Source organism: Carassius gibelio, chromosome A17 (genome assembly GCF_023724105.1).
Source record: "Carassius gibelio isolate Cgi1373 ecotype wild population from Czech Republic chromosome A17, carGib1.2-hapl.c, whole genome shotgun sequence".
NCBI classification, from domain to species: Eukaryota; Metazoa; Chordata; class Actinopteri; order Cypriniformes; family Cyprinidae; genus Carassius; species Carassius gibelio.
This window is the reverse complement of record NC_068387.1, coordinates 26,976,956-26,992,468: the sequence shown is the minus strand read 5'-3', so window position 1 is coordinate 26,992,468 and position 15,513 is coordinate 26,976,956. Positions and strand designations below refer to the sequence as shown.

Sequence of the window (15,513 nt, the reverse complement as noted above, 5' to 3'; positions counted from 1 at the left end):
TTTATAAATAAAAAATAATACAAATAAAAACAACAAAACAAAATTAAAATTCATTTAAAATATAAATAAATAAAAATAAAAATAAAAATAAAAAATAAAATAAATCTAAACAAAACACTTAAATGTTAAATCATAAAATGTCCAATTAAAATAATAATTCAAACACTTATTAAAATTTAATTCTAAAAATGTCAAATAATAATAAATTAAAAAAATAAAAACGAAACACTTACCAAAATAAAATAAAAATAAAAATACTTATAAATCAATCAATAAATCAATAAAAAAACACTTAAAGATTAAATAATAAAATGTGAAATTAAATAAAAATTACAAAAAACAAAATGTAATTATAAAAATTGATAATTAAAAAATAAAATGTAAGTAAATAAAAATAAATGTAAAATGAAAACTAATTATTTATAACTACAAAATAATTATTAATTAATTTGTTTATTTTATAATTAAATTATAAATAAATAATTTTACATATTAATAAAAATATATAATATATATTTAATTAAAAAATTATATTAATTTTTGTATATGTTTCATTTTACTTTTAATCTAAATGTATATTTATATATTATATATTTAATATCATTAAAAGTAGTTTCATACTACATTAACGAATAAATATAATTTAATATTTATTTTTATATTTTATTTTCAGATCCATAAAAATTTAAAACAAAAAGTAATAAATAATTTTAAAATAAAAGCAATCAAAATAAAACACAAAAATGAATGAACATGAGTTAAACTTGAGCACTACGTTTTTAGTCGCAGTTTCAAGCGCGAGATGCTGCAAAATACGCAAGATTTGAGTGCAAAGGTCAAACACGCCGGTCAAGCACAGTATTTAAGAGTTACAATGTTAATCTTACTCTAGCTACGTGTTTTTAAATGAGCAGTTAAATGTTTAAATCTAAATCTTGAATCAGTGAAACGATGTGAAAGAGAAGTGATGATCCACTCACGTGCATCTCAGGAGCGCAGCGGCCCAGAAGATCGATCAGAGCCGAGTAGAAGGACAGGATGGCGTTTCCCATGTGAACCACTTCCTCTTCCTCCTCGCCCTCAGTGGAGCTGCAGCAGAGGCAGATGAAGATCAGCATCATCATCATCACGAGCGTGTGTGTGTGTGTGTGTGTGTCTTACGCGTCTGAAGCGTGAGCCGGCCCGGCGCTGGGCAGATCCAGGCTGGGGTTCTCTGAGATCTTGATGGCCTCCTTCATTGCGGCCAGCAGCCCGTTTCCTCCTTCTCCTCTCAGAGCAGGACCGAAACACTCGGGCCGACGAATCAGGAGCTTCACCACCACACTGGAGTTCTCCTCCACGCTCTCACCTGAGACCACAGACATCCAGCGTTATGAACACAGTCTGCTTATTCAGTCCAGTCTGTTTCTGTTCATTTGAAGACACGGTAGCCTTTATACATCACATTTAGAAAGAATTATCATTTCTAGTTTATCACAAAAGCTCCCGAACAAAAACATTATTATATTTTTATAACATAGTCTGTGTGTGTGTGTGTGTGTGTCTGTGTGTGTGTGTCTGTGTGTGTGTGTGTGTGTTTATTAACCGTTGACAAACACGGCGAATCGCAGGAAGGACAGGTAACGTTCTCCCTCAATAGGGTTCCAGCTGATGTCTGGATATCCTTTGGCCAGGAGCATCGGACAGCTCTGCAGACCGCAGCCGGCCAGATACGTCACGACCTGCACACACACACACACACACACACGAGTGCATCATCACTGTACAAACAGATCAATACAGTCACATCATGATGCAGCCAAACCGAGCCGTCTCATGCTGTAAACACACACCTTGTCCAGGTCGGGCTCCTCCAGCGCCAGCGCCAGACCGTTGTTGTCCATCACTGATGAAGCCGCCACGTCTAGAGGAGTGGACCCTCTCATGGACGGAGACGCTGAGGAACACACACACACACACACATGAGTCTACATCAACAGCTGATCTCTCACTCAGAGAAACGCCAAATACAAATAAATAACTTTATATTAAAAACAATGCAGATTTAAAAGAATTTGAAAAGAGATTAAAAAATTAAACCATACAAATAAAAACATTTAAATATAAAATTAAAACAAATAACCTACTAATAATTAAACCACAAAAATGTTACATTTAAAATAAAAATAAAATAAAATAAAATAAATACGATGTAAATAAAACTCTTACTAATAATGAAACCTTAAAATGTAATAAAATAAATAAGGTAAAAAGAATTTAAATAAAACACTTTCTAATTAAATATTATATATCAGATTAATAACTGTAAACAAAAACAAAGAATCAAAATAAAACACTTTACTTATAATTAATAAAAATCATATAAATGACATAATCATTATTAGATTTAAATTAAAATATAATTAAAAAGTATACACAAAATAAAAACACTTAATAGTACTGGAAAAGTGTGTACTAAATCAAATTGCCCCCTAAACTCTAACAACATTCTGGATCCTTTTCAGTCTGGCTTCAGAGCTAAACACAGTACTGAATCTGCACTTTGAGGGTAGTAAATGACCTCTTACTATCCGCAGACTCTGGTAACTGTACTATTATTTTATTATTGGACTTAAGTGCGATTTTTGATACTGTGGATCATCGTATCTTGTTAAAAAGATTGAACCTTGAAGTTGGCATTCATGATGGTGCACTAGATTGGTTTGCATCATATCTCACAAACAGGAATTTTTGGTGGAAATTGGAGAATTTTCATCAAGCTCAGTTCCCGTCACTTAAGGGATGCCCCAGGGCTCAGTTCTGGGTCCAATCTTATTTTCCTTATACGTACTCCCTCTTTGTTTCATTTTTGAGTCCCATAAAGTTTCATATCACATTTATGCAGATAACACTCAGCTCTATTTTACGTTAAAATCAGGTACTGATTCAGTTTCCTCTCTGCTAGCTTGTTTAGAGGACATTAAGGCTTGGATGGACAATAATTTCCAATTAAAGACTTCATTGGCTACCTGTTCGATTCAGGCTTGATTTGAAGGTTTTAGTATTTGTATTTAACATGGTCTTGCCCCTTCATATATTTCAGACCTTCTCCACTCAGATCTCCCCCCCAGATGACATTAAATGTTACAAAATCTCGACTTAAATCCAAACACACACACACACACCAGCAGCAGAGGGCAGTAGATGATCTCAGTTCGCGATGACTTCAGCTCCTCTGAGGTGTTTCACCTGTTTCTTCTGCTTTGTGAGCCGTGTTTGAGAGTCACTCACCCAATCCCACGCTGCTGTTCTCCAGCAGGTAGCTCAGGTGATCAAACATGGCCTTCTGGTTCTGACGACTGATGCGACAGAAGTAGCACAGGAAGCGACAGCAGCTCGCCACCATCTTAGGAAAGGCGATTTCCTGTTAGAGAAGGAAACAGAATCAGGAGGAATCTTCAGTCTGTGCCATTGATCTGCTGCTGCATGTGTGTGTTTGGATCAATACTGCACAGCAGAGACTCATCAATCACACACACACACACACACACACACACACACAGACAGACACACTTTCTCTCTCACACACAGAAGCTCAAACACACACACACATATATAAATGTAAGCTGTAATGAATTTCTGTGATGCTCCGCTGTATTTTCAGCATCATTCCTCCAGTCTTCAGTGTCACATGATCTTCAGAAATCAGAATAATATGATGATTTATTATCAGTGCTGATTATTATTATTAAAACTCTTATGCTGCTTAATATTTATTTTGGAACCTGTAATACTTTTTTCAGGATTCTTTGATGAATAAAGTGAAAAAGAACAGCATTTATTCAAAATATAAATATTTTCTTACAATATAAGTCTTTATTATCACTTTTTATCAATTTAACAAATCCTTGCTGAATAAAAGCATTAATTTCTTTCAAAAATAAAAAATAAGAAAATAAAAATGTATTTAAATTACTGACTTCAAACTTTTGAACTGTAATGTATATTGTTACAAAATATTTTAATTTTTTCAACTTTATTCAAAGAATTCTGAAAAAATTATCACAGGTAAAAAAATAAATAAAAAAATTACAGTTTAACAGTTATTCACATAGAAAACAACTGTTTTAAACTATAATAATATTTCACAATATTATGCTTTTTTTCTGTTTTCTGATCAAATAAATGCAGCCTTGGCGAGCAGAAGGGACTTTTTAAAAAAACAGTAGTGTATACTTTTGTGTATACATATTTATTTACATTTAAGTTACTGTTATAGTTTTATTACTATTTTGAATCAATTTATATATATATATATGTGTGTGTGTGTGTGTGTGTGCGTGTGTGTTTTTTGTAATTTTGTTGGCATTTAAATTTTTTTTAGTTTTTTAAATTTTTGTTATCTGACACAAGTGACTAATGAACTGCTTCTTTGAACGAATCCTTCAAAAAGACTCACTAGTTATTTTGAATCAGTCTAATGAATCACTCTAAAGCAGTGGCTCTCAATCAATAGAGACTTAATATATTAAATAATATTTAAAAATTAATCAAACTTAATAAAAAAAGATGAAAAGATGAAGAAAATATTATTTCTTTTCTCCACTCAACTGTATTCAGTGAAGAACACAGCAATTCAGAATCTTGAATCTTTTGGAATCGCGAAGTGAATCAGGGTTAACTGTATTAACATATGAACATTCCCAGATTCTAATAATAAAAATTAGAGGTTGACTGATGTATCAGTTTTGCCGATTAATCGGCACCGATAGTTGATTGCTGAAACAAGCAGTTATCGGGAAAAATCCATGCCGATAGTTTTCCGGGTTGTTAGGAGCGGCTTAGAAGGCTCTGTTTTCATTATACAGCTCTAGTGACTGAAAAATTTAAATGGAAAACACTGAATCCAGAAATATTAAATAACAGAATTTGGAAATAAATTAAATGGCATTTATGCTTTTTTAGGGCCCTATTAAAGTGTTGTAATTTTAACATTTACTATTACTGTTATTATTATTATAATTATTATTATTTTTTTAATAAAGCACCAATTAAATTTTTGCTTAGTATCCTTTTTTTTTTTTTTTTTAAATTAATCGGTATCGGTCAGTGTGGTCCAACTTAGCTATCGGTATCAGCAAAATCCAGTATCGGTCGACCTTTCATAAAAATAATAGTGTAGAAATGCTGTGGTGATACTGATGACTGTGAAAGCTGTGTGTTTTGTTCTTGAGAAGCTGCTGAAGTTTGAGTCAAACACACACCTGAGACTTTCCTCCACCCAGGACGTTCACCATCACCTCCATCACGGTCTCGTGCATCCCCAGAACACGCATCAGGTTAGGATGCTGGTAGAACACCTTATTATTCATGATGTCCCTGAGACACACACACACACATCAGATTCACCCTATTGAACACATTTAACTAGAGCTGCTCCGGTTCTCTGAATCAAGCAGAATGTTTCTGAAAGAAGGCAAAAAAAAACTAAAAAGAATCAATTATTCCAAACATTCCAAGATATGATCCATAAAAACTAATTCTAATATGTAACGCACTTTCATTTGAAGAATTCCCTAAAAGCAGGACAGAAGCCCTCTCTTTCTTTGCAATGTAGTGTGTGTTGGGCTGGTGCTCACCCGAGGCCATGGATCATCAGCTGCTCCTCCTCCTTCCCCATGCGGACGCTCAGCAGCGAGCGGATCTGGCCCAGAGACGCCAGCAGGTGGATGGTGTCGTGGACGGAGGCAGCGCTGATGGTGTAGGTCTTCCTCATGGCTCGGAGAAGCTCTCCGATGCTGTCGTACTGTCGTCTCAGCAGACTGAACATCAGCCGCACAAGCTCCGGGTCCTGGATGTGTGTCTCCTGAGCCCAGCTCACCATCGTCTGAGAGATCAGCTCCTTCAGATTCGCTTCACACACACACACACACACACACACACAGGAAAAGAATTAAAGTGTTAATATAGTGCAGTTAAATGCATGTGCAACACAGTGTCCCATCCACAGATACGAGCTCAGAATCACCCTCTTATATTTATGACATAGTTCACTTTAATACAATTATTTTAATAAAATAAAATACAATCTCAGGCAGTTACATGCCTGAAACATATTTTACCCTAATAATAATAATAATAATAATAATAATAATAATAATAATAATAATAATAATAATAATAATAATAATAATAATAATAAATCAGAGTGAATCTCACACAGAAACTTGTCCAGCTCATATTTCACCCTAAACTAATTATAATAATAAAAATAAAATAATAAAATCTCAAACAGAAACATTTCCTGCTCATATTTCAGCCTGAAAATAAAATAAAATAAAATCTGTAAAAGAAACATGTCCGGATCATATTTTACACAAAAAAATAAAATAAAATAATAATAATAATATAAATAAATACATAAATAAAAAATCTCACACAAAAACATGCCCGGCTCATATTTTACACAAAAAAATAACAATAATAATAATAATACAAATAAATAAATAAATGAAAACTCATACAGAAAAATGTCCAGCTCATATTGAACCCTAGAAAATAAAATAAAATAAATAAAATAAAATATTTGTAAACATTTTATAGTTTTATGGTTTTAGTTTCATATTTAGAGTATAATATTTCTTAATCATGTCATATTCCAATATTCATAGGAGATATCATTATTATTATTATAATTTATGAGTGCAAAAATCACCCTCTTATATTTATGACACAGCTGATGAATCAGTCGAGTGAATGATTCAATGACTCACTCTGTAAAACTGGCTGGTTTTAGTTTAATATTTAGAGTATCATTTCATTTTCAATTTCAATTATTTATGCAAAACTAAAGCTACTTTTTTGTTATGTTTATTCAATGCGTCTCTCACTGAACACATTGAGGACTTTAAATGCTCTTCTGGGGCTCGTTTCTCAGCCTAACTGACGTGTGATTCATTTCCAATCCACCTCATGCACATCATGTAATTCATTATCCTAGTTTAATGTGAAGCTGGTGAAATCTAACCTGTCTGGAAACAATCATTATTGATCTAGAGATGAATTCAGGCACGACTTAACACTTGCTGCATATTTCACAGACACTTTCACAGCGAGAGAGTTTTATTTCTAAACGAAGCAGCTAATGCAGATTTCAGGTTGAGCTGGTTTTCAATCTCTTTTGCAATGAGACGAGAAGCAGCTTCTATAAATAGAATATCACAACTGAATTCATTATAGAGTCAAAGCCTTCAGGCTTTATTAAAACGCCATCGATCAGAGGCTCATATGATGATTTCTGCTCTCAACGGAGAGAAACCAATCCTGAGAACTGAACCCAAACACACAAATACATCAAGCCGACTGCAATCGACATTAGTATCTATTATCATTTCTATTCTTATTTTATTACCATCAGTATTTAATTATTTTATTTTTTATTCATATTTTTAATTAATCTTTTTTTTGTGGATAATAACTCTGAGATGGACTTCAAATCTCATCTTTAAAATTCATTTTAAATTAAGATTAGAATCTGAACATTACATCACTCAACAATCACTGACCACCATTAAAAACCCTGGGGAAATCATATTAATTTAATTTAACATGGTGCATCATTTCAGGATACCATGTTGAAAAAAAAAAAAATAATAATAAAAATAAAAATAAAGCTCATCGGTCCGTCTCTCGTCACGAGTCTGAGTCTGTGTGTCAGCAGTAAATAAGTGTTTGTAGTGCAGCGTTGATGAACGACCCCCAGAGACACACACTGAACAAACGCTGAGCTCAGCAGCAGCTCAACTAATGGTGTGTGTGTGTGTGTGTGTGTGTGTGTGTGTGTGTGAAGATGTGGTGAATGTTCACTGTGCAGGGAAAAACACTGCAATCAGCAAACTAACCGTGCAGCAGCTTTCTCCATTAAACCCTAAACTGTCAGAGTAAATCTCACCCAGAAACACGTCTGGGTTCTAAATCAAAATTTAATTAATTTAAATTAAATTAATCAACTTCACACAGACACGTATATCAGATTTCACTCAAATAATAAAATAAAATAAAATCTCATACAGTAACTTGTCAAGCTCATATTTTCATCAAAATACAATACAATCTCACACAAAAACATGAAATATTTCACCTTAAAATAAATAAATAAATAAATATTAATATTAATAAAAAAATTAAGTGAATCTCAGACAGAAACTTGTCCGGCCCCTATTTCTTCCCAAGATAAATAAAAAAATGAATGAATGGATAAATAAATAAATACAAATGCAAAATACAAATTATATATATATATATATATATATATATATATATATATATATATATATATATATATATATATATAATTAATTAATAAAATAAAATAAAATCTCTTGAAAGAAACATGTTATAATAATAAATAAATAAAATAAAATATCATGAATATAGTGAAGAAGTGAATCTGACCCTAAATTCCTATTAGTATAATGAGAATTGGACAGTGGGAGTTCAATTGTCATAAACATAATGCCTAAAGCTTTTATTTTCTATATGCAAAATTATTTCCCTTCATCTTTTGTTTTGGGGTGAAATATGAAACTTGTTGAAGAAGTGTTTTCTCTCTGTCTGTCAGTAAAACAACACGTTTCTCTGAGATCCCACACAAATCCAGGACTCTCTGTCTGCGTTTACTGTGAAATCCACTGGAAAGCACACATGATCCCGGAGATGTTTGGCATACGGCTTGCTAACGTTCTCCTGAGCTAGCATTTGGGACTTACAGGGAGCGGCCTGCTCTTCCTCTGTGGACTCGCGCTCAGATCGCTGCGGTTGACCTTTGATCTTATAGATGAGAGCGAGCAGACGAGCTTTAATAGACGAGTCCTGATCCTCCTCATCCTCCTCCACTGGAATCCCTGCAGGGACACAGATGAAGAACATCAGTGCGTTACCCACAATGCCTCACTGCACCTCTGTCCAGAGTTAAAAACTTAAAACACCTTAAAACAACCTGAGAACTACTGCAAACCACAGGAATCACAGTCTTGGAAAACCTATATAAACCGATATACCGATAATACCGATAAACAGTGTGTGATTTCTCTTGAACAAGCTCTAAAATATTTTATCAGGTATTTTATCAGAGTAATAATAAACAATATATTTATACTCAGTAAATCAAGAACCACTGAAAAGCGTATTTAGCGTATTTTTATACAGAATACACATTTTTCTATTTATTACACACACACACAAAGTAAATCATGAATGACTGTAAATTTCATGAACATTGATACAATATTACAACTCCATCGGAATTTTATAAATGAACATAATTGTTTCTAGTTATTCAAAGCTCAAAAATATTTTATCAGGTATAAATTGTGCATAAAAAAAAGGAAAATATTTAAATATAAAAGGAAAATTTAAAGGAATTTTACGGTAAATAAAAATTACTCCATAGGCATTTTAATAACAAATATATATATTTTAAATAATTTATTCTATTTATTCAAATCCTTAAAATATTTTAAAATTGAGAATTTTAATTAATAAAATATTATAACTGAGCATTTTTTAAGTGAAAATATTTAATCAGATATAAATTGTGCATTAAAAAAAGAAGAAGAAGAAAAAAAGAAGAAAATTCTTCTTCAATAAAAAAATAGATGAGAAAAGTTTTGAAAATTAACTCCAAAAGGCATTTTTATTACAGACACAATTTTTTTCTAGTTATTCAAAGCTCTAAAATATTTGATCAAGAATAAATTGTACATAAAATAAATATATTTTTCGGTATATCAAAAATGACTGTTAAAGTAATAGAAAATTGCAAAAAATATAATAACTCCATAGGCATTTTAATAACAAATATATTTGTTTAATATAAATTATTTTATTTATTCAATGCTCTAAAATATTTTATCAGGTAAAAATTGAGAATTGAAATTAATACAATATTATAACTCTATGAGAATTTTTATAATGAATATACATTCTCTAGTTTTATCAGATATAAACTGTGCATAAAAAAGATAAGATATTTAAATTATTATTATTATGAAAATCAACTCCATAGGCATTTTTATAACAAACAATATTTTTTTCTAATTATTCAAAGCTCTAAAATATTTGATCAGATATAAAAAAAAATAAATAAATAAAAAATATCCTCTCCAGTAAATCATATACAACTGCAAAATTACTGTAAATTAATAAAATATTATAACTCTATCAGCATTTTTTATAGTGAATACACAATTTTCTAGTTATTCCAAGGTCTAAAATATTTTATAAGGTATACATTTCTCCAGTAAAAATTGAACGGCTGTAAAAGTGATGGAAATTTATTTGAGTAACTCTCCAGACACGGCAGGCATGTTTTATGTGTTACGCACCGCAGTGCAGCCGCAGCTCGCTGTGGAAGTCGTACAGCTCCTCCTGTATATCTGCGGGACACGGACAGTCCTCGCCCACGGTGAAGTTCAGCAGCATGTTAATCTGAAACAGAGATCCACCCGGACAGAGCATGAGCGGCTGGAGACACAGGAAGTGACATCACACACTGTTCTGAGTGGGGGCCAAGCACCTGTTCCTGCGGCGGCGAGCGGAACTCTCGGGTCTTTTTGGCTGTGACGGCGGCTGACATGTTGAGCGCCAGCATCAGCTCGTTATAGCGGAACTTCTGATTGACCTGCAGCTTAGAGACGAAGCTGTCGGAGAACGACACGATGGCCTCGACGCGGTGCCTCAGCTCACAGTCACAGAAATAGTGCAGCAGCTCGCACATCTGCAGAAAAACACAGGTTCTGCTTGAGACACTCAAATTTCTCACATCTTTATTATTCGGGTGACGCTTTATAGTGATTTATGCACAACTAGGCTGCATTTATATGATCAATAATACAGTAAAATTCTAAAATATTGTAATTTTAAAACAACAGTTTTCTCTGTGAATATCTGTTAAACTGTAATATATTTCTGTTTTATTTATTTATTTATTTTTTTTAAATGTTCATTCTTAAATTTTAATTAATTAATATTTTAATTTTATTAAAAAAAGTACAGATGCTTTTGGGTGCATAGTGAACCAAAGGCAAGAATTGCTGGTAAATTTCACAAATAATTACAATGAAATGGCAAGTAACGCATTAAATAAAATTGTGACTAAAAACCCATGGCTTCACGGGGCTTATTGCTTTTATAAAATGGTTATTCCTTATTAATAGTAAGGTTTCACACAATAAAACATAGCAAAAATAAACTGTAAGAATATTAATAAACAAACCAAACAATGTAGCTCCTCAGAAACAGCTGTGGTTGCTACAAAGTGGTTGCCGAGCAACACACAAACGTAAACAAAGCTGTATGTAACTTTGTAGCGTAATTCACAACAGATTCAAACGCAGCTCAGCCAATCAGAATCAAGAATCTGTTTTATAATAAAGCTTTAGCCAGTCGTCTCACCTGTCGTTTGACAGACTCGGGGAGTTTCTTCTCCAGCAGGCTCTTCACCAGCACTTTCCCGTCTCGGGCCTCCTCCTCCTCTCCGGCCTCCACCGCCTTCTCCTCGGCTCCCGTCAGCCCTTCTTTGGCTCCGTCGTCCCTGCGCTCCCCGAACACGCCGGGCTCGATGAGCAGCAGGATCTTGTGCACGTCATGGCTGTTCAGGACTCCCATGGTGAGCAGCGCGCCGATGAGCCGCAGGATCGGCACGAACTGGAACTCCACGCTTCCTCCCACGGGGTCACGGATGTGGTCTCCTCCGCCCTGCACGGCCTCCGTCAGCATGCAGATGGCCCTCTCCTTCAGCACATCCAGCGGGATCTCCGGGCTGAAGAGGTGCTGCTCGCGCTTGCTGCTGATGAAGCAGGGCGGGCCGAAGCTGAGTCTGGGTTTGAGGCAGGTGCTGAGCCCGACGCCTGGAGGCCGGTGCTGTTTGGAGGCGTCGGGGAAGAGGCGGATGCTGCGCGTCTCGGCGGTGATGGGGATGATGAACTCGCTGCTCATCATGCGGCGGGCAGCTCTGGCCGTCTCCAGGTGCACGCTGATGAGGACGTCGTAAAAGCCCTCGCGCAGCAGCCCTGACAGGTACTGGTTATCGATGGTGTAGAGCAGCTGTGATTGGTCGAGGTGACTGCAGAGCGCGTGAGCCACACGCGTGTTCCCGTGAGCACACAGAGCGCAGTACAGCTTTAGCGTGTGATAGTGGAACCTACGTAGCTCCTCCTGCTCCGACAGCTCCATGATGTCCACACACCTGCGGCACGAGCGTTCACTAATCATCTCCTCAACTTACAGACGCAGCATTAATTATACACCTGATTACATAAATAATTAAATTGGGCGAATGATTAACAAATTTAAATATTATATATTATAATAAATATAAAAGTCTATTTTAAAAAAATGCATGACTAAAAATACATAAAAATATATTTATAAGCATTAAAAAACGAAAAAAATATATTTATGAATTATTTAATTATTAGATATAAATGTATTTGATTTTAATAAACATTTTATTTATATATCTGTGGCATAAAGGCTGAATTCGCAATGACAGTCTGGCGCTTCTGACTCAAAGTAACGTTAAGTTTTTTATATTTAAATAATTTGCCGGATTCAAACCCGGGTTTTGATCAGTGTAGAGTAGCGCTTGTTGATTAGCATTTCTCCGATCACAAATGCAGACATGGTTTTATGTTTACATTTATGTTTATTTACGATACGCAACACAACATGTAAAAAGACAGTTTAAGTCATTATAATCAGTAATTATGTCCCCATTGGATGCAACAAATGCCTTGGTTGTAATGGGTTTTATTGGTTTTGTCTCGCTAGTGATGTCCAGATCGCTAACTAATCTTTCTATTTATCCGATTCTTCTTAGTGAACCAGTCGAACTAGTTGACCAAATCAAACTGAATCGTTTGAAACGGTTTGCGTCTCCAGTACGCACTAATCCACAAACTACTAAAGTCAATCAGTACTATTCAGCCAATCACAACGCACTGGACAGCTGACCAATCAGAGCACACCTTGCTTTTCAGACTGATGAACTTTGTTTATTAAAATAATATCATAGATTTATATTTTTATAAATGTATTTAATTTGAATTGTAAATTAAATTAAATGATTTTCCTTGCAAATGTCATTTTTCTACTATTTATATTTCAAATATAATTCATGTTTATAGAATTTTTTTTTTATTATTCAAAAAGCATACAATTTATGACATTGACAAATAAAAAAATATTTAAAAATTCCACTTAAATTAAATATAAACATAATACCAATTAATAATGTATATTTATATTTAAGAACACATTAATCATATTCAATCAATATAATTTGCATATACAAGTCAATGTGATAAATAGAAAGAATTTATAAATGTAATATGTGTTAACAATTTGTACAGTAGTTTTATTTGATTATTGATTTTTTTGGGACTGTGTGCAGGTGTGTACCGGTTCTCCTCGGGGATGTGTACGGCCAGCATCTGCAGCGCTTCTACACACTGCACCATCCATCCGTGTCTCTCGCTGACACGGGCCGTCTCCACCTTCAGGAAGGTGTTGGGCATTCGGCTCCACAGCACCGAGTTAATGGTCTGGACGTCCAGTCGTGGAGGACACTGAGGAACGGGATTCTTGTGTTCGCTCTTAAAGATGGCCGACGATATGGGCATGGCGTTCTGCAGGAGAGGAGTCACAAAAACCCAGATCAGAGAGTTTCACACAATGCAGAGCAGCTCATGAACACTAACTTGAGCGTATGAAACTATGAGGATGTGCTCACCTTGATTTTGGCCAGTTCAAACTGGAAGAGACTTGAGCTTGTGGGCCTCACAAACACAGCAGGAAAGAGTTTTGTGCTGGGCTCCACCTGAACAATACACACTCCTAAGTTATCCTTCCAGTATCAGATACTGCTATTGCTACATTTATCATTATACAGCAGTTATCATTATGGTAATCGTAACCGATATCATTATATAGATATAGTTACAGTTCTAGATATTGTTAAAGTTATCGTTATGTTATGTAATCAGAGCTGGGTTATGTAATCTGGATTACGTAATCAGATAAAAAAGAATAAGTACTTGTAATTATCATATATTCCATTTTAAAATACTTGTAATCAGACTAGAGTTACTTTTTTATCAATAAAATGATAACGCAATATTCAAGCAATAGAAATAACTTATAAATAAATTATGGATTGGATATGTTAGTGTTTATTATAATGTTTGTTTACATTTCACTAAATATTAGGCCTATTTCTGATTGAAATAATAAAATGCGACTTATTAATAGACTACGCAACGTATGTTTTTTTCTCTCTTTTTTTCTCTCTTTTTTTTATACGCTTAGCATAGCATATTTTAACAATGCAGCCAACCTTTCAATTTCTATACCAATTTCTATAGTTATTGATGATGGTGTATCGTCGATATATACCAATGCCTTTTTATCGCCCAGGCCTAGTACATGGTAGGATGTGGGAAGCTGTTTGTGAGTTATGGTTGGTAATAGTTATGGTTATAGTAACAGTAGTGTTAGATGATGAGCTGAAGGTACCTGGTAGGTTGTGGGAAGCTCTTTCCCATTGATGGTAAATGATAACAGACCCGTGGCCAAATCGATGAGGCATCCGATTTCTAAATCCACGTTGCTGCGGCCGGACGCATGAGCGGTGCTGGTGATGTCTCCACCCCACACCATGTAACAGTTACTCCTCTTCACGCTGTCACATGACACAGAGGCATCAGCGCATCCCATGACCGATCACAACACATCACATGACCCATCACAAAACATTGCATGACCCATCTCATCATATCACACCACATAATCCATCTCAACACATCACATGACCCATCACAACACATCACATGACCCATCATAATACATCGCATTACCCATCACAACAAATCATATGACCCATCACATCACAACACATCACATGACAATACATTGCACGACCCATCACAAAACATCACAACCCATCACATCACATGACCCATCACATGGCCCATCACAACACATTGCATGAATCTTCACAAAACATTGCATGACCCATCTCATCATATCACACCACATGATCCATCTCAACACATCACATGACCCATCACAACACATCACATGACCCATCATAATACATCGCATTACCCATCACAACAAATCATATGACCCATCACATCACAACACATCACATGACAATACATTGCACGACCCATCACAAAACATCACAACCCATCACATCACATGACCCATCTAATGGCCCATCACAACACATTGCATGAATCTTCACAAAACATCACATGACCCATCACAACACATCACATCACCCATCACAACACATCACATCACCCATCACAACACATCACATGACCCATCACAACACATCACATGACCCAACTCAATACATCACATCACCCATCACAACACATCACATGACCCATCACAACACATGACCCATCACAACACATCACATGACCTATCACAACACATCACATGACCCATCACAACACATCACAT

At 34.8% G+C, this 15,513-nt stretch overlaps 1 protein-coding gene across 3 annotated transcripts in view; it reads right to left on the bottom strand.

Moving 5' to 3' along the window:
• LOC127933154 (ryanodine receptor 3) overlaps positions 1-15,513 on the bottom strand; it is a 112,757-nt gene that overhangs the window by 50,144 nt on the left and 47,100 nt on the right. For all 3 annotated transcript variants that reach the window (XM_052529910.1, XM_052529911.1, XM_052529912.1), the window contains exons 33-46: positions 14,554-14,719; positions 13,772-13,858; positions 13,441-13,667; positions 11,434-12,226; positions 10,556-10,756; positions 10,365-10,467; positions 8,748-8,882; positions 5,619-5,892; positions 5,244-5,358; positions 3,271-3,403; positions 1,833-1,936; positions 1,586-1,721; positions 1,162-1,348; positions 981-1,089 (exon numbers count right to left, since the gene is read on the bottom strand). In XM_052529910.1, the coding sequence (XP_052385870.1) occupies positions 981-1,089; positions 1,162-1,348; positions 1,586-1,721; positions 1,833-1,936; positions 3,271-3,403; positions 5,244-5,358; positions 5,619-5,892; positions 8,748-8,882; positions 10,365-10,467; positions 10,556-10,756; positions 11,434-12,226; positions 13,441-13,667; positions 13,772-13,858; positions 14,554-14,719 (2,770 nt within the window). The remainder of the gene's footprint in view (positions 1-980; positions 1,090-1,161; positions 1,349-1,585; positions 1,722-1,832; positions 1,937-3,270; positions 3,404-5,243; positions 5,359-5,618; positions 5,893-8,747; positions 8,883-10,364; positions 10,468-10,555; positions 10,757-11,433; positions 12,227-13,440; positions 13,668-13,771; positions 13,859-14,553; positions 14,720-15,513) is intronic.